Source organism: Numenius arquata, chromosome W (assembly GCF_964106895.1).
Source record: "Numenius arquata chromosome W, bNumArq3.hap1.1, whole genome shotgun sequence".
NCBI lineage: Eukaryota > Metazoa > Chordata > Aves > Charadriiformes > Scolopacidae > Numenius > Numenius arquata.
The window spans coordinates 8,511,981-8,531,320 of NC_133615.1; the positions used below are offsets into that span (position 1 = coordinate 8,511,981).

At 58.1% G+C, this 19,340-nt stretch overlaps 1 protein-coding gene across 12 annotated transcripts; it reads right to left on the minus strand.

Annotated features, from left to right (window-relative positions):
* Positions 1-2,707: 2,707 nt before the first annotated feature.
* On the minus strand, positions 2,708-18,816 carry LOC141476567 (tropomyosin beta chain-like). Of its 12 annotated transcripts, none has more exons than XM_074165262.1 (9): positions 18,635-18,816; positions 17,752-17,877; positions 9,308-9,441; positions 8,108-8,225; positions 7,901-7,971; positions 7,578-7,653; positions 6,870-6,932; positions 6,079-6,148; positions 2,715-3,015 (listed from the first exon to the last, which is right to left on the minus strand). In XM_074165262.1, exons 1-9 carry the CDS (start codon positions 18,746-18,748, stop codon positions 2,933-2,935), a joined length of 855 nt encoding a protein of 284 aa, XP_074021363.1. In that variant the 5' UTR covers positions 18,749-18,816; the 3' UTR covers positions 2,715-2,932. The 12 variants fall into 12 exon arrangements, with proteins under 12 accessions (XP_074021367.1, XP_074021363.1, XP_074021364.1 ...); XM_074165263.1 differs by lacking the exon at positions 7,578-7,653 and adding an exon at positions 7,064-7,139 and having other exon boundaries at positions 18,635-18,748; XM_074165265.1 differs by lacking the exons at positions 2,715-3,015; positions 7,578-7,653 and adding exons at positions 4,193-4,272; positions 7,064-7,139 and having other exon boundaries at positions 18,635-18,748.
* Positions 18,817-19,340: the final 524 nt, after the last annotated feature.

Consider the following 19,340-nt stretch of genomic DNA (forward strand, 5'->3'; position numbering starts at 1 on the left):
CACACCCAAAGGAGGGGCTGGGGGGTGGCAGTGGTTTGTGTCCAGCTCTGCGTGGCTCAATGTCTCATCAAAATGTGTCTGTGATGCTCTCTGTGTGGGCCTTCCCCTCCAGCATGTAGTTCAAGGATATTGAACAGGAAGGATTCAGAGATGAGATGAGGCACCAGAGCGATGAGAAAATCAGAGAAGAGAGTGGAGCTGAGAGGCTGCCAGAGTTTAATGTGGTGGTTTATCAAAGGGGTGGCAGCCCACACCAGGGATGAAAGCACTTCGGGGAGATTTTCAGTCTTTCAAGCCAAGATAATAAAATCTAAAGGTTGAAACTCAAAGGGAGAGGTGCAAGGGGAGGGAGGGAGGAGGGGATGGGCCCTGCAGTCCTCAGCGTGGGTCTGAGTGGGGAGACATGCCTCCAGGTTGAGCCCCCCCTGCTGCCTGGCCTCCCAGAACTTCCCCCAGCCTGCATCTTTCTGCAGGACCACGAGGGAAAATAGATGGGTGGGAGGATGGAGAAAATAAAAAGCTTTGCTCAACCATGAAAGATAGCCTCACATCTTTGGGGCAGAGCATCACCTGGGAACAGCAGCCAGGATCTCCCTGCCAAACTACAGAAAGTTCAGAGGGAAAAAAGGCCCTTGCAGTACGGTGTAAATGGTTAAGTTAAATGGACTAGTCCAAACCAGGAAGCTGAGCAGCTAACAGGGAAAAACACTGGGTGTGAAAGGGCTCTTCCTAGCAGGAAGGCAAGGGTGCACAGAGGCTGGATACGGGGGACTCATCCTGATAGAAGTGCACAGGGCAGGCTTGTTTGCAGTGCAGGGCCACTGCTCGCTGGGACAGTCACCCGCAGAAGAGGTGGTTTTGCACTCTTGTCCCTTTTGCAGCCAGACAAACCATTGCCTGGAAGGTGCTTTGACCAAACAACAGAATGGCTCAGCTGATGTGCCATGGAAAAGCAAGGAGGACCCAAGGAGGAGCACCAGCCCTTGTGCAGGGCCAGCTCCGATGGCCAGGACAGCTGTGCACCATACTTCTGTAAGAAAAATTAAGATATTGTTTTTGCAAAGGAACAGCTTGGCCAGTTTTTGCAGAAGAACAACTTGGTCGATCTGCAATGAGGTAGTTAGGGAATGATTAACAACACAAAGGCTTACCAGGGACATGCAAGGTTGCTCATCCCTTAGACAAAGGAGAAACCAGTCTATGCCAGAACAGCGGTTTAACAGGAGGATGAACGTTTAACTGAGACCGGCAAACTTGAGCAATATTACCAAAAAAGGGAATAAATAAATAAGTGAAGTAATTGATATAGGTGGAGTGATGGGGAGAAGTAAACAGGGGTGGGACAAATGGAAGTAGTCTTAGGTGTCTCTGATAGGCTGTAACTTCTGGAGTACCCAGCCAATGGGGAAACAGGGGAGGGAAATTTCGGCTGGGAAAAGGGAATAAAACCAAAACGTGCCCAAACGTGGTGTGCTTGCTTGCTGGGTCACCCGTTCTTGTAAGAATGTTTAAATAAAATGTGCTTTGTATTGATCACTGCCTGAGCCATTGTTATTGGACAAGGAGCATTTCTCACACTTCCCCTCCAGCCCATCCCAGGAAGGGATGTTGCAGCTCCCAGTAGGTCCTACACCCCAGAAGGGCAACCAGAAAATGAATACCCCGTGCAAGGGGAACCCTTTTCCCTGTAGGAGAAGGTCTTGGAGCCACAAACCAAAAGTGCTGGGCCAGGGGGAGAGCACGAGGCCAGCAGCACCTGGGCAGGAAAGAGATGCTATCTTGCCACCCTCCTTTTTCTGAGCTGAGAGGTGCAGTAAATAAAGGAAAGCAGATAACGAAAGCTGTCCCTGCCAGCCACTCACTGGGGCAATGGCCTGGCTCAACAAGGGGTCAGCATGAATTATGTTTCCTGGCACCATGAAGCTGTTCACAGGGTAGTGTGGGACAACAGGGCTTGGCTGCACATCATGGAGGGGCCCAAAGCGGAGGGCAGGACTAGATCATGACTTTGGGCATCTCCAGGAAATCCAGCCTTTTTTGGTGACAGCAATGAGACGCATCCTGCCACTCTTTGTTTTGGAGAAAACACAGCAAGCCGGGTGGAAACTTCCCAAACGCTTTGGAAATTGGTTGCCTACTGCATTAATATTTGCTCGTTTATACAGCTGTCCCTCAGGCAGACGTTTAGTGACTGGTAATAGAAAATTCAATTAGTACATGGGGTAAGCAGCTAACCACAGACCTGGAGAAGACTCTGGTAAGTAACAGTGTGTGCATGCATGGTCACATGCTTGTATGCATGCTCAGATGGCATCATGAACATGAACCATGAAGCAGACTCCATGAAGAGATCAAAGACCTTGTGGCTTCCTCAAGTGCCAGGCAGGTAACATGCTGGTTGTGGAAAGGGACATGTCCGTGACACATTTCTATCACTATGCATTTGAAGAGGATGGTCAGTTTGGACTGAGCTTGAGACTTGGAGGTTTTCTGTGCATCCCAAGGAAGTGATGGAGATGTGGAAATGCAGCCAAAACCATGTCCGTTATCATTCCCAGCCCCCCACAGCCATGGAGGACATCCTTACACTGGCCATACCTGCCCCAGACCCAAGACACTGCAGAGCCTCCTTGTGTGAACTGGGCAGAGACACCCCTACCACATCTCCCAGTGCTTGTGCCTGCCCACAAGGACCAAGCACACCCATCCATTTTGTCAAACTGCTTTAATATTTGGACATGAAGACAGTACAGAGCCAGTCAGGCTGTACACAGACAAGACACCCCTGAGCCACGGTGTAAAGCTGCAGGGCTTCTCTTCTCAATAGGTATGTGGATTTAGCCAGGATGCAGTTCAGCTGATGACATCCTGAGTGTGCCAGTGGGGTGCAGGTGTGGGGTAGGGAAGAGGAACAGGGGCTCCCCAGGGAAGCTCAGAGGTTGTTCAGCTCCAACAAGGTCTGGTCCAGGACCTGGTGGATGCCCACATTCTCCTCTTTGGCACTGGCCAGACTCTCTGTGAACACAAGGGACACGCAGCCAGCCACACAGACACAGCCCAAGCATACCCAGGTGCAGCCAGACCCATGCACACCACACCAAGCACAGACACGCACACACACACAGACAGACATTTCAGTATGGCACCAGCCTCACAGGGCATCCCTGTGGAGCAGAGTCCACACAGTCCCACTGCCAGCAGGGATGAGTCTAGCCACTTCAGGATCTGCTGGGGCAGACAGGCAGTCCCTGTTCTTCAGCATTTCCATCCTCCTATGGCACCCTGTTGCCCATGGCCAAGCCCTCCGCAGCATGGATACCGCTGATAGGTAACCCTCCCTGGCCAGCCACCAGCACAACCCTGTCTCCCTGCTCTGCCCACAGCATGTCCTGCCCCGAGACATCACCACCATGGCTGTGGGCTCGCACACAAACCCTTAGCCAGCAAAAGAGGCCAGTGCCTGCTGCATGACCCAGCGATGCTCTGTGAAGAAGAGTGAGACAGCAGCCTGGGAAGGGGGTCAGAGAGGACAGCAGAAAGAGAAAGAGCAGAGCTAATGGCTGCAGGGATGAGCTCTGCTGGGCAGCCTGCTGCCAAGGCAACTTCCTCTGACACTTCCAAACAGCATTCTCCTTTCCTCTAGAGATGGGGATGAGACGAGAGCTCTGCCCACCCAGCCCTGTCTCCCAGTGCTCCCAGTCAGGCTCTTCCTCATCCCCTGCTCCAGGTTTGGGGCAACAGGTGCTGCCAGGTCCCCAGCTCCTGTCCCAGCCCTCCCAGCACCCCGCAGGGACCCCGCTCTGAGGGGATCCTCCCTGCATAGTGAGGGGGAAGAGGCTGGCTGCCGACTCCTGGGACAAGAGGAAGAAGGCAGCGATACAAGCCACCGCATCTCTCCCTGGCCATACTGATGCCGGGGGACAGCCATCACTGTGTGGGCGTCCCAGGACATCACAAAAACCCTCGTTCCTCTCCCAAGAAAAATGATCAGCTCCAGAGGGCTCCCCATCCCCCTCAAGCATGGTGGTTACCCCTGGGAGAATAAGCCAAGACTCCATGCACCGCCAAACCCCAGTGGGGAATGGGGAGGGGCTCCCAGCCCCAAGCCAGCCTGGCTGAAATGAGACAGGGAGTAGGGCTGGTGGCAGCCCGGGTGTGGGATGCTGGGCTGGGGCCGGGAGTTCTCTGCAGCTCAGTTGTTAAGTTCGGTAAGGATGACCCGCAGTTTGTTAGTGAGAATGCGGTTTTTCTCAGCCTCCTTCTGGAAGTGCTCTAGAGAAAACGGAGACGTCAGTGCAGCAGAGGGAAGAGAAAGAGAAAGGTGAGTTAGTGAAAAGAGACTGTGTTCCCCAAAGCCCTCGCTGGAAACCCTGCTGCTGCCCAGCCAGCAGTGGGGAACAAGCTGGGCTGGCAGGAAGAGGCAGCTGGTCCTGGGGCAGGAATGGGGCTGCAGGTCCATCAATTTGGGGACAGAGTTGTGAGACAGGGTAGGAAGCTGAGGAAGGAGGAAGATGAGGATCAGGGACCCATTTAGGGCCAGGGATCGCTGCTGAAGAGTAGGGTCAGCCCCTTCGATGTGGGAGGGTGATGCAGGAGAGATGCCAGGGCTGAGACTGCTGCTTGCGGGCAACGTCTGGGAATGGGAACAGGGAATGGACAGGACCAGGTCTAACCCTGCTATTTCAGGCCAAAAGAGTCGTGGAGAAGGTGGCACGAGATGGGGAAAGCTGTGTCTGAGATTCGGGGGGTGGTGGGGTTCATGCCCTGTGTGGAGGCACAAAGGGCCCCATCCCACTCAGCCTGGCAGTGCGGGAGCTGCTCAGGACTCAACTGTGGCCATCCCAGGGGTCCCATGGCTGTGAGCTGCCTGCAACCACCTCCTACCACCCAGCTGCCAGCACTCACATGAGACAGGCAGAAGATGAGGGACAGAGTAGCATGAAGAAAACAAAGGAGAAATGGAGGAGAGAGAATGCTTTATTGAGACCAACTCAGTAACTCAGAGGGACAGAACAGAAAAGTCATGAAATGCAAACTGAAGAGCGATGTGCAAAGGACAGAAGGGAGGCAGGGGTGAGGGAGGAGCAGGGGTCTGGGGTCTGCCTGCCTGGGGACAGGCTGCCTGCACAGCTGGACCCCCCCCCTCCATCCCCCAGGCCTAAGTCCTCCTCTCTGTTTTGGTGGCAGAAGTGCTGCTTCCCCTGTGCAGGTCCACCCTGCCCTAGGCTCAGCAAGCAGAACCAGGGGGGACAGCTGTTCCCCCAGCGTGAGAGCTGTGGGGTCCCTGGTGCTTGTGCTGCCAGGGAGCTTGAGGAGGGAGCTACTGAAGCAAAGAGCTCCTGTGCACAGCTCTGTTCCTCGCCAGGCAATGGTAGAGCACGGACCTGCAATTGCATGGGCACCGTCCACCCAGTGTGTGGGAGTCCTGGGAGATGCTCCCCTTCCCTGCCAAACACCCCTAAGCACCTACACCTTGTCTCCCCGCAAAGAGGGGTATTGTGGGAACACCCTGGGCCAGCTCCTGTCCCAAAGAGTGGGAAGGACAGAAGGGACAAAGCAGGCAGGGAGAGCAGTGGGATGGCCAGGCAGGCAAGCAGCTGAGCTAGGGAGGGGTGAAGCAGGCAGTGGGGGGGGTGCAGTGCTGGTGCCCGGTGGGGGGCTCAGAGAGAGGTGATGTCATTAAGCGCATTGTCCAGCTCCTCGCTGATAGCTTTGTACTTCATCTTCTGTGCATACACTTCATCTGCATGTGGGGGGTGGGCAGGGGGCAGGCAGTGGAGCAAAGTTGGAGGGCAGGCAGGGGAGAGAGAGAGTGGCTGTGAGCAGGGGGGCTGAGGGCAGCAGGAGCATGTGGGCACAGGTGGTGTGGATGCAGCCCTATTCCCCACCTGAGGGCAGAGCCACAGACCCCAGCAGCTCTGCGCCCCCACACCAGACACCATGACATCCAGTCTCCCCCATCCCAGGACCCCTGCCCACCCCTTCACCCCAGCCAAGCCCTGTCCAGCCCCACTAGGAGCACATCCTGGCCAGTGCTCCCTGCGAAAGAGGGAAACAGGGCCGGCGAGGACATTTTACCTTCTAGATCATCGATGGTTTTCTCCAGCTTCACCACAGACCGCTCCGCAAACTCCGCCCGGGTCTCAGCCTGTGGGAATGCAAGGGCTGGAGGGTGAGCTGCGAGGCACAATGAGGACAGCGCAAGCTGCACTGCACCCCAAATCTGCCATGTCTGTATCTCCTGTATCCCCCTCATGAGCCCTCCCCTAGGAAAGGCAAGGGACAAAGGCCCCATGGACCCCCACGCCCTAAACCAGCAGCAGGGATGAGAGCTTGCCCTCAAAGGAGGCAGCTGGACAAAGTGTCTCCATGTTGAGCTTCCTGTTTATCCCAACCTGTCCTGACCACCAAAAGTAGAGACATCATGGGAGCCCACACGCTTCACAGGTTGCGCGTGCAACCAACCCTGGATGGATGACCCCAAATTAGACACAGCTTGAAGTTGGTGTGTGCAGGGCATGAGCTCATGCCCTGCACATGTCCTGGGAGCAGGACACCATGTGGGGCAGAGGCTAGCAGAGCAGGAGCAGAGTGCAGCATGGGGCTGTAGGATGCACCCCAGAGGGGCTGTGCTCCCTGGGCATGCAAACACCAGCCCTCCAGATGGGACAGGGACCCTCTCTGGGGTAGCAGGACCCCACAGGGACATCTCAGACCCAGCCACCCGCCATGCTGCAGGGCTGCAATTTGGGGAAGGGTGAGAGGACACGGGTATAATAAGGTCAAAACCCACATGGGATGGCAAACTCATACCTGCACGGATGCAGCACCAGGCCCTCTCTTGGGGGTCCTGGCCCCACACCCCTTACCTCCTTCAGTTTTTCCCCTAGAAGCTTGATTTCCTCCTCGTACTTGTCCTCCTTGGTGGAATACTGCAGAGAAAGAGATGGGCACCCATGAGCCCCACAGGACACCTCTGGCCATCCTTCACCCTGGTGGGGGACCCCAGCACCCCCAGACCCTATGCACTCTGCCCAGCCCCAGCAGCCCCGCCGGGTCCTACCTTGTCAGCCTGGGCCTCCAGGGACTTCAAGTTGTTGGTGACAATTTTCAGCTCTTCCTCTAGGTCACCACATTTACTACATCCCAAGCAGGGGCCACCAGGCAGGGGAGCAGGGCCGAGGGGCAGGTGAGAGGGGGGAGAAGAACGAGCAGGCATTGGGAAGGAAGAAAGAGAGAGAGACAGAACAAGTTGAGAGAAGAGAAAATTCAGGCAGAACAGGTGGAGGAGCAGAGCCACTATGAGTGGAAGCTGCCAGGACGCATCCGTTCCTCGTGCCTCCTCGCATGGATGCCTCATGCATCACTGCCGGCCAGGCTCCCACCAGCCCTGCCAAGGAAAGCAGGCACGGGGGGATGGAGGAGCATGCCCAGACTGCACCCACTGGAGAGGGAGGCAAGGGGAGGTTGGCAGCAGAGGCAGTGGTGCAGAGAGGAGAGGTGGCTCACACAGTTCAAGAGACAGCGACAGAGAGAGGGGGGCTGCTGCGCGTTGCCCTGCACCCCTGCCCCAGTACCTCTTCCTCTGAGGCAATGAGGGATTTGAGAGTCTGGTCCATGGTCCGCAGCTCTTCTTCCAATTGTCTCACTCGGCTGGGGTGGAAGAAGGGTACCCCAGGGTAGAACAGCAGAGAACAGGGTCAAGGACGTGCTTCCGGCAGGCTGGCATCCCCCTGTCCCCAGCCTGCAAGCCCAGGGACCACCCCAACCTGTTCCCTGCTGTTCCCAGGGAGGGACATCCCCATCCCCACACCGACACACAGCTGCCCCCAGCTGCCCAGGACTCAGGGCAAGGGCCATGTGGGACCCCCACATGCTGCCCACTGGGAGCCCCACTCACCTCTCCGCCACCTCTGCTCTCTCCTCCGAGCGCTCCAGCTCTCCCTCAAGGACAACCAGCTTGCGGGCAACCTGTCGATGGCAGCAAGGGGCATGTGTCAGCCCCGCGCTTGCCTTGGCTCGGGACACAGGGCTGTAGGGAGGCAGCTCTGGGTGCTGCCAGGGAATCAGCACTGGGGGAAGGGGGCACATGGGTGTGGGCATGCACCTCCTCGTATTTGCGGTCAGCCTCCTCCGCTATGTGCTTCGCCTCCTTCAGCTGCATTTCCTGGAGCTCCATCTTCTCCTCATCCTTCATGGCCCTATTTTCGATGACCTTCATACCTCTGAGGAAAGCCCAAGCCAGATGTTACTGCTGTGGGTTGAGGTGGCACTTGCAACACCCTGCCCACCCACTGTGCCCTGACCCTGCCATCCTCCAGCTCTGGAGACTTGGGACACCTGCACTCGCTGGCCACCTCATGCAGTAGGGGCACACCAGCAGTACCCCAAGGATGCTCCTGCGCACAATTCAAGAAGCAGAGCTGACCCCAAGACCACCCCAGGGCTGTGTCCCAGAGCGAGATGTGGCCACGGTACCTTTCAACCAGGCAGGTCCTGAACCTATCGCCCAGGGGGGCTGTAAAATCATGCGCAGCACAGGATGAACTGGCTGCAACCTCCACAAAAGCAGCCTGACAGTCCAGCAACCTTTAGGAAATGCTAGAAAACATCCTGCAGCAAAGCCTTTTCCCATTCAGGTGTGATGCTCACAAACAGGGTGTCACCAAACCCCCACGATCCCCTACAGCAGGGACTCCTGCAAACTCTTCTCCTCTTGCTCTGATGCTGTCGCTCAAACTGGTCTTTGCCAATGGAGGGAAGAGCTCACATAACTGTCAGGAATGCTGTGAAGTGTCCGGGCATTCCCATACAACTTGAGTGCCCTCGCCTGCACAGCTCTTGTCCAGTAAACCTGCTTGCCGTGAGGATAGGGAAACACACTCTGCAGGACTTTTTTTTGAATGAGGCTGGTTCATTCTCAAAGGTCAACCGTAGTTCCCAGGTGCGTAAGTCCCCTCCTAGGCCACTGCTTAGCTCTCAAGCAGAGGAGGCTGCTCTGGGGCAGAAAACAGGCTCTGAGCACCCTCTGGCTTCGGTTACAGACTTATATTTGTATAAGCACCGGAACAAATTTTTCAGGATTTTATGGGTGCCCTGGAAATTTCAAAGCGTGCTAAGAATGCCCATATCTGGGGGACTTCTCTGCATCGTGGCTTTGCTCTTTCCCTTCCAGGTCTGCAGGAAAACCAATGCAAACCCCATAAGATCACTTCAGGGGGATCCCCAAACTCCACTGCGAAACCAAGGGGGCTGCCTGCAATCAAGGGTGACCCAATGCCACCCTCACTGTCCCTCCCCGTCACACCTCTCGCTCTCATCAGCCGCCTTCTCAGCCTCCTCCAGCTTCTGCAGGGCAGTGGCCAGGCGCTCCTGGGCTCGGTCAAGCTCCTCCTCCACCAGCTGGATACGGCGGTTCAGAGAAGCCACTTCAGCCTCAGCCTGGGAGAGCAGAAACCCCTCAGTCACCCCATGTGACATATATATATATAAAGCATTTTCAGCAGTTACTTTTGCATTCGCTATCCAGAACATCCCTTGACACTATGCAACAAGCCCGGCTGGGGCACACATCCCATTGCCTTTCTATAGGGACAATGGGGCGCTCTCCATCCCTAGCGCCCTGTTTGATGCTGGCTCCTCCCAGCCACACAACCCGAGCCCGGCACGTGCAACCCCTCCACTGTGTCCTCGCACCTCCGGCTCCTGCCTTGGGAGAGGGATGAGGTGTGTTCACCAGGGTAGGGTGGCTGGAGCAGTTGCACCATCACGAGGATGGTATTTGGGGTTTGCAGAGCAGTGAGTAAAGGGTGAGGAATGCCCTGTGCAGCTTTGCTCACAAAAAGGAGATTGGAGATGCTTGTGGATTTCCCATTTACAGAGGCGGTGGAGCAAGCCGGGAGCCTCTTCTGTGGGGACTCCCCCCAGCCCTGTGCAATGGGGCAGCCCAAAGCTGAGCACGGCGCCCTGCCCCTCCCAACTCTTCCTCCCGGCTGATGTACAGCAAGGCACCAGGGGCAATGGAGTGAGTCGCCCTCAGCAGGCTGGAGCCCAGCCAAGCTGCAGCCACTGGGGCCCATGGGACTGGGGCTCCCTGCTTTCCCAGGCTCCCCGCGCACAGGGCCAAGAGCCAGGGCTGGCTGGGAGCAGTGGCCCTAGGCCCCGCCAGCCCCTTGACACCTGGCCCGATGCTCTTTCCATTTGGTAAAGCCCCCCACCTGCTCCATCACCACTGCTGGGAAACACTGATTCAGCAGCTCCTGGCCTCACTCCCCACTGGGGGGATTTGTGGGGAATTAAAACCCCAGGTGCAAAGAGGTGAGCGGCAATAAGACCTTGCCACAGGGAGCAGCCCCATGCACCAAGATGCAGGGAGGCAATGTGCCAACCCGGGGGATAATGTCTCCTGCTTATTCACAGGCTGGAGCAGGCCTGGCCAGCTGCAGTGCCCAGCCCTGGCCAGCCTCATGCTCCAGCACCAGGAATGCTCTGGGCGACATTGGCCAAGTAAGGGGGCCATGGGGCTGACACCCTGCTTGGCCCCACTAAGCACCCATGGTCCTCCATGGCGAGCTGGCAGGGTGGGGACAGATGCAGATGGCACTGCTTCAAGCGTGGCAGCCCAGCAGCGTGCCAGATAGGCGGCTAGCCCCATGGCTGGCACAACAGCCGCCTCTATCCCATGAACACCCTCTTTCTGGGCTCACCGAGAGCTCATCCCCAGCCAAACCGCCTAATGGGGAGCTGGGGCCTGCCCCCATGGGATGATGCTCTGTGGCGTCTGCCTCACCCCAGCAGGAGCTTTCGTCCCAGAGAATCATCCCCAAAGTGAGTCAGAGCTTCCGGTATGGACACTTGGGAACATGAGCTCTCTGGCAGCACCCAGTGACCGGGAACCCAATCTGCGGCTGCAGGAAGGGGCCATTTCCTCCGCACATAGCCTGAGTGACAACAGCCCGGGTACCGCACCCAGCTCTGTTGCCCCTGATATGGTGAGGATGTTAAAGGAGTGGGCATAGGGAAAAGAGATAAAAAAACCTCACAGTCTCCAACGTCAATAAAAAAGCCAAACCAGGAACAAGCTGCAGCCTGGAAATGCTGTCCCACTGCCACAGAGTGGAAATGTTGGCCCACGGCAGTGCAAAGGGGTGGCTTGTCCCTGCAAAGTGTCGGCTTGTCCCTGTAAAGGGTCACACTGTTGAGCCAGGACATGGAGCATTCCTAGCAAGACCCACGAAGGAGGCAACTGGAGGAGGCAGCTCGGAGGCAGGGACGCTGCCGCGGCACCTGGATGGCAGCGCCCTCCAGCTCCTCCAGGACCTCCTGGTGCTCCGCCCCGGGGGCAGCCAGCCCGACTACCGGGGCGGGGGGGGAGGGGGGCGGACGGGGTCTGCCCACGGGGAAGGATGCCGGCGGCATTGACGAAGTCGGTGGGGCATCCCGGGGAGGTGCCGGGGCACCACCCGCCCCGCCACACCGTGCCCTCCCCCGGCAGCCCCCTCGCCCTGCGCCTTACCCGCTCCCGGGCCTGCCGCTCGGCATCGGCCTCCCGCTGCAGGTGCTCGGCGCGCTCCTCCGCCTCGTCGGCCACCTGCTGCAGGTTCTGGATCTTCTTCTTGACGGCATCGATGGAGCTGGTGCCGGCCATGGCGCGAAGCAGCCGGCGAGGAGTGCAGGGAGGCCGCGCCGCCGAGCCCTTTGTGGGATCCGCCCGGCTCGGGCAGGAAGCGCTCAGGCAGCGACCGCTCCCGCCGCCCACCCTGCCTCCATCCCTTCCTGCTCCTCCTTCTCTTCCTCCTCCTCCTCCTGCCACGGACCGACCTAGGCCGCCACTACCCCGGGCAGCGCACCCAGACCCCCGGGCAGGCCCCCGGGTGCCCATCCCCGGCAGGGGACAGTCCTCCATCAGGCGGGGTGCACAGTCCTCCCCACTCCAAATAGGACATAGGGTGCCCTCCTGGGTAAGACACATGGTCCCCCCCAGGCAGGGGTCACTGTCCCTATGCCCCCAAGGCAAGATGCACAGTGGCTTCTGGACAGGGCACACCGTCGTTGCCCCCCCCGCCCCAGACAGGGTGCATGGTGCTCCCTAGGATATAGGACACGGAATCACGGAATTGTCAGAGTTGGAAGGGACCATAGAGATCATCTAGTCCAACTCCCCTGCTGAAGCAGGATTGCCCAGAGCACATTACTCAGGACTGCATCAAGGCGGGTCTTGAAAATCTCCGGAGAAGGGGACTCCACAACCTCCCTGGGCAGCCTGTTCCAGGGCTCTGGCACCCTCACCGGAAAGAAGTTCTTCCTCATATTTGAATGGAACTTCCCATGTTCCAGCTTGTGCCTGTTGCCCCTCGTCCTGTCACTGGCAACCACTGAAAAGAGTCTGGCTCCCTCCTCCTTCAACCCACCCTTTAGATACTTACAAGCATTAATAAGGTCTCCCCTCAGCCTTCTCTTCTCCAGGCTAAAGAGTCCCAGCTCTCTCAGCCTTTCCTCATAAGGGAGATGCTCCAATCCCTCAATCATCTTTGTTGCCCTTCGCTGGACTCTTTCCAGTAGTTCCCTGTCTCCCTTGAACTGGGGAGCCCAGAACTGGATGCAGTATTCCAGTTGTGGCCTCACCAGTGCAGAGCAGAGGGGGAGAATGACCTCCCTCCACCTACTGGCCACACTCTTCCCTACGCAGCCCAGGATCCCATTGGCCCTCTTGGCAACAAGGGCACATTGCTGGCTCATGGATAGTTTACTATCTACCAGGACTCCCAGATCCTTCTCCTCAGAAGTGCTTTCCAGAAGATCCACCCCTAACCTATATTGGTGCCTGGGGTTCTTCCTCCCCAGGTGCAGGACCCTACACTTGCCCTTGTTGAACCTCATTAGGTTCTTCTCTGCCCAGCTCTCCAGCCTGTCCAGGTCACGCTGGATGGTGGCACAGCCCTCTGGAGTGTCGGCCAGCCCTCCCAGTTTGGTATCATCAGCAAACTTGCTGAGGATACACTCTGTCCCCTCCTCCAGGTCATTGATGAATATGTTGAACAGGACTGGGCTGAGTATTGACCCCTGGGGGACACCGCTGGTTACAGGCCTCCAACTTGACCCTGCTCCATTAATTACAACCCTCTGAGTCCTGTCACACAGCCAGCTCTCAGTCCACCTCACTGCCCCCTCATCTAGCCCACACTTCCTTAATTTTCTAATGAGGATGTTATGGGAGACAGTGTCAAAAGCCTTGCTGAAGTCAAGGTAGATGACATCTGCTGCTCTCCCCTCATCCAGCCATCCAGTTATAACATCATAGAAGGCTATCGGATTGGTCAAGCATGATTTACCCTTGGTAAATCCATGTTGACCACTTCCAATAACTTCTTGATCTTGAATGTGTTTGGAGATGACATCCAGAATGAGTCTCTCCATTATTTTCCCAGGAACAGAGGTGAGACTAATCAGCCCATAGTTCCCTGGGTCCTCCTTCTTGCCCTTTTTGTAGACTGGAGTGATGTTTGCCTTCCTCCAGTCCTCAGGCACCTCTCCTGTTCTCCATGACCTTTCAAAGATGATGGAGAGTGGCCCAGCAATAATATCTGCCAGTTCTCTCAGCACTCACGGGTGCATCCCTTCAGGGCCCATGGACTTATGGATGTCTAGTTTGACACAGCCACCTAAAGACAGGTCCTATAGTCTTCCCCCAAGCAGGGCACATGGTGTCCCCCCTAAACGGGGGTGCACAGTCCTACCAAGCTCCCCTAGAGTGATGGAGAGGAGCTCAGGGAGTCTGGGCGTGCCAGAGACTGGCCCCTGTGAGCCCCCATGGACATGGGAGCAATGTACCCATGGGTGTTCCCCAAGCTCTGCCCCCCACACCCCCTGCTGCAGAGCCATGGGAGGTCATGGGCTTTTGCCCCATAGGGGCCATGGGGCAGAGCCCACTCCCAGGCATCCCCCGGGGAGACCTGGGGGTCCACACAGGTACAGCCAGGTCCCTAGCAGCCATCCCACTCAGTCCCTTGGCATCCACTTCCCCAAGTGGGGACTTGGCTGGCAGCCCCACAGAGACCCACGGGACCCATGGAGCCTCCCGCACCCCCCAGCTGCCCTGGGGGCTCTGCCCCATTGGGGAGGCCAGTTCCCAGCTCTGCATCCTGGTCGGGGCACATGCCCTAATCCATCAGGAGGGGCTGGCATTGTTGGCACTCAATCCTCCCTTAAGGAGCTGTGACAGCTCCTGGGCAGCCCTGGCTGCACTTCACACCTGCTTCCAGGGATGCCAGTTCCTGGGCTGACCCCACCAGCTGCCCTTGGCTCTGGGGTCAGGGGGCCTGGGGGAGACCCAGCCACACTGCTGGCAGAGCCCTGCAGCCCCACATCCCCCTGCTAAGTGGCAGCGGAAGAGGCAGTGCTGTGGGTCCCCTGGGAGCACGTGGCCTTGGATTTGGCCCCTGTCCTGGCTGGTCCTGCCCCACTCCCAGCCTGACGCCTGGGTGCTGAGAGCACTCCCAGGCTGGCACATGGGGCCTGGAGCAGAAAGCAAGATCCTTGCCAGCAAAGGGGCAGGGGCTAACTGGCTGCATGCAGGTAGGGGGTAGGTTGGGGGGCAGTGGCTCAGCTGGGTTGAGAGCCTCCTGCTCTGGCCCCACCCAGAGATGCAGTCACTTCCCAGCAGAACCCTGTTCCCTCCCACTGGCTCAGGGAATCACCAAATAAGAGCAAAGTCTCAGCCAGGGAGAGCAACTGGGGCGGGAACTTGGGTGAAGCCTTTGGGATCATGGCCTGGGAACTGCGGAGTTTCCCTGAGCCCTGCTGCACGCTGTGGGGTGGCTGGGGACAGGTCACCGGCTGGGGACAGGTCACCAGCTGGGGACATGGTGGGCTGGAGGGGGCTGCTCTGGCTAAACCTGCTGTCCTGGCTGCACCATGTCCAGCAGTCTGCGAGCATCCTGCTGTGGGCCCCACAGGCTGACCCTTCCAAGGACAAGGAGGTGGTGATACCACAGTGGCCTCACAGAGCTTCTGGGAAGGGGCTTCTAGCACTGTGGGGCTGCCAATTACAGGGTCAGGTGCTCTCCATTCTGTGCCACCATCTGACTCCCAAGTGCCTGGGAAGGTTGCATTTGTATCCCTTAGTGCAATCCTGTTGGCTTCGTGCGCTGCCACCCCATGCCAGAGGCAGGGCAGTGCCAGAGCAGGGGGAGATTTATTCTTTTAAGACATTTGTTGACATTATTGCTGAGAGCAGGAGCCTGCTTGGATCGCTGTGATGGGCCCTGACCTGGGCAAGGGATGGAAACACTGTGCTCACAGGCACACACTGTCCTGGCAGCCAAGGGAAGCATGAGGGTCCCCAGGGAGGCGGGTGGGTGGGTTCCGGGGGTCTACTCTGTGCTTCCTCTGCCAGAGCTGTGAGCAGTGCTGCACCTTGTCCTGGGGAGGAGGTAACACCAGCCCTGGCGCTTAGTGCTGTCGGCACATTCAGGTCCCTGGTGCGGGGACCTGGCAACTCCCAGTGCCCCGCACACGGCACAGCCTATCCAGACTTTGGCAGCTATGCTGGTGATGGGCTCCCAGCCCTACCTAAAACACCCACCCGCAGCCAGCCTGCCCTCCCTGACACTGCAGGAGTGCTTCTTCACGCCTCCTCATCCAGCCCTTCCCTGGAGGGGTTGGTGGCTCCCATCTTCCATAACTGCTGGGACAAGACTCTCCTTGCCGAAGCCCGCAGACTTGCTGAGCCATTGTGGACCAAGAGTGCGGCAATGCACCTTTCCTGCCCAGGACAGCATCACACGGCCCGCTGCCAGCAGCAAACTGCTCTGCACCTCATGGCTGATGTCTGCCCTGTGCCACCATTTGCCCTTCCTCTGAGCCCCTCACCAGGGACATCCCATCCACACTCAGCCAGATCCCACACTGAGCTTGCCCTGTCCAGCACCAGCATGGATCCAGTCAGACCAGTACAGACCCCCGCTACACACATGTTGGGTCCCAGTCCGATTGGGGCCGCTCTGCCCAGCTTGACGTACCTGCCCCACACCAGGATAAATGTGCCCTTCCAGTTTTAACTACTTGGTTTAGTATCTAACTAAACTGGGGCACGTCTGTAGGGTCAGACAACAATGCTGGGGAGCACCCCAGCCATTCCCTGGGGGCTCCGGGCCGCCCCGGGGACTTGTGCTGCTGCTGCTCATCCTTCTCTGCTTGACCCTGTCCTTGGTGGCCACCTCAGAGATTTGACACATCTCCCCCACTTAGCTCCATAAACCATAGAATCATAGAATCATCTAGATTGGAAGGGACCTTCAAGATCATCTAGTCCAACCATCAACCTAACTCTGATAAAAAAAAACCCCACATCACTAAACCATGTCCCCCAGCACCATGTCAACCCGTCTTTTGAATACCTCCAGGGAAGGTGCCTCAACCACTTCCCTGGGCAGCCCATTCCAATGCTTAATAACCCTTTCAGTGTAAAAATTCTTCCTAATATCCAACCTGAACCTCCCCTGGTGCGACTTGAGGCTGTTTCCTGTAGTCCTGTCGCCTGTGACTTGGGAGAAGAGACAGACCCCCGCCTCTCTACAACCTCCTTTCAGGTAGTTGTAGAGAGCAATAAAGTCCCCCCTCAGCCTCTAGGCTGAACAATCCCAGCTCCCTCAGCCTCTCCTCATAAGACTTGTTCTCCAGACCCCTCACCAGCTTCGTTGCCCTTCTCTGGACCCGCTCCAGCACCTCAATGTCTTTTTTGTGGTAAGGGGCCCAAAACTGGACACAGCACTTGAGGTGGGGCCTCATCAGTGCCGAGTACAGGGGGACGATCACCTCTTGAGTCCTACTTACCACACTGTTCCTGATAGAGGCCAGGATGCTGTTGGCCTTCTTGGCCACCTGGGCACACTGCTGGCTCTGGGATTGAATTTTTTGTTCTCAGTCCTAAAAAGCCTGGCCATGCCCTGCTGACCACAGTCCAACCGGCTCCCCTTTAGCTTCTCCTTCAGTTTCCAGGGTTGGTTTTCATCAAGGAAGAACTGGCTATCAAAAGGAGGATTTATTTATAGGGTGTCAAATACCCTGTGTGGCACTGCAGGTCATTATACCCCATTCCTGATCAGCTCTGTGGCCACACACAGCTGTTCCACCCTTCATCCTAGCCAGGCACAAGCCAATTTCGACACCTTCCTAACATCTCCCTGGCAGGATCCATTTCCCAGAAGAAACATCAGTCATGGCACTAAATAAAACTCTTCCTGGCCTTGCCCTTCCCAGGGTACAGGGTGGCACACTGGACCCCAAAATGACCAAGTTCCCCACAACACACCCCAAGCATCCTTCCTCACAGCCAGCTCTCGGCAGCTGGCCACAGGCAAGAGCTTTTTCCATTTTTTGTTTGCTTTCCTGCCAGTTTAGCAAGCATGGCAGACTTTTTTTCTACAAGCATTGTGGAGGCGTGTGCCCAGGGACCAGTGACACAGCTCAGGACACTCATCCCCATTAGCTTTGGGAAACCAGGCAGGTGGCTGCCCACAAAGCTCCAGAGCTGACTGAGCAGTGCCTGCGCATCCTGCCTGGCCCCCACACCCCAAGCAGGATCCGGCCAGTCCCTGCCCTGCATCTCATATGGGTTCAGCGTCAGCGTCGCAGAAATGGGATGTTGACAGTCTTCCCTATGGACACTTTCCATATAAGGCCCCCCTCTTCCTTCACCCCCCCAAGGTCCATCACCCGCACAGGGGAGGAGTTGCTGGCACGCCTACGTACATCTGTAGCTTTCTTCTCCGCCTGCTCCAGCTTCTCCTGGGCCTCCTTGACAGACTCGGAGTACTTCTCCACCTCATCCTCCGTGCCCTTCAGCTTCTTCTGCAGGCCCTGCTGTTCCTCCTCCAGCTGGAGAAGGGATGGAGGGTGGGGATCAGGAGGTATGGTGGTGCCCACAAAGCTGGGGCCATCCTCCTCCTGGGGTGGTCCAGGCTGGGAGCACAGCAGGAGCATGCAGACATGCTCACTCTGTTGACTTTGGGGCCACACGTCCTTGGGGAGCCCTTGGTTCCCAGGGCCAGAGCAGCTCCCAGCATCCCTGAGACTGGCAAGGGGTAAGGGGGTGGTGGGCTCCCTCCCTGTGCAAGGGACTGGAGAGGTCCTGACTTGGGGACACAGCTCCAGAGGGCACCGAGAAAGTTCCCATCTCTGTGGCTAGGGTGGGAGTACACTGTCCCCAAGGGTCTCCCTGGCAGAGGGATAGGGAGGTGGCACTGTGGCGTCTCACTGGGACATGGCATGTTTGGGGGAGACTGACGTGAGTGGTCTGGGGCAACAGGCTGGAGTGCTGGTCCTTTGGGATGGGCACCCAGCAGGGTGAGGTCTCCAGGTATGGGCACCCCTAGAGCTGGGATCCGCAGGCTGGACACCCCGTGGGGCAAGGTCCCCGGGGCAGAACACCCCTAGTACAGGGGTCCCCAGGCTGGATACCCAGCAGGGGCAGGTCCCCAGGGCTAGGCACCCAGAGACACAGGGTCCCTGGAGCTGAGCACCTCTAGGCAGAGGGTCTCCGGGCTGGACACCCAGCAGGATGGGGTCCCCGGGGCTGGACACCCTTAAGGCAGGGGTCCTCGGGCAATGCCGGGGGGGTCCGTGGGACACCCACCTGTTTGCAGCGGTCCTCCGCCTGCTTCTTGTCGGCCTCCGCCTGCTCGGCGCGGTCGATGGCGTTCTCCTTGTCCAGTTTCAGCATCTGCATCTTCTTCTTGATGGCCTCCATGGTGGCGGCGGGGCGCGGAGCACCGGGGGTGGCAGAGCACCGGGGGCGGCGGAGCACCGACACTGCGCCCCCGCCCCGCCGCGCCGCCTAAGAGCCGGGGAGGGGCCGCGCCGGCACCTCCCCCGCCGCCCGCCAGCACCTTTTAGGGACAGGCTCGCCACCGGCCCAGCCGCGCCGAGCGGGACGGGAGGGCGGCACCCCTGGCGGGCATCACCGCAGCTCCGGCATCACCGCAGCTCCGGCGCCGGGCACCCACGGGGGGCACCGGGCGAGGGACACCCCAGGGCAATGCACTAGGGGTACCCCGGGGGCACTAGACTAGGGACACCCCGGAGTACTTCAGTAGGGGCATTTCTGGTGGTACTTCCCCAGGGACACCCTGATGGCACTGGGCTAGGGGGACACCCTGTTGCCTCTCACCACTGTGGGGGACATCCCACGGCTGGCCCTGCACTTGGGATGCCCATGAGCTGGAAGTGTGCTGTTACCATGCCCCAAGGACAACACCAGCAGTCCTTGGGGCATCAAGGGATGGGACAACACCCAGGGCCTGAGACCTGCTTCTGCTCTGGCTAGAGCTGTCCCTGTGCTA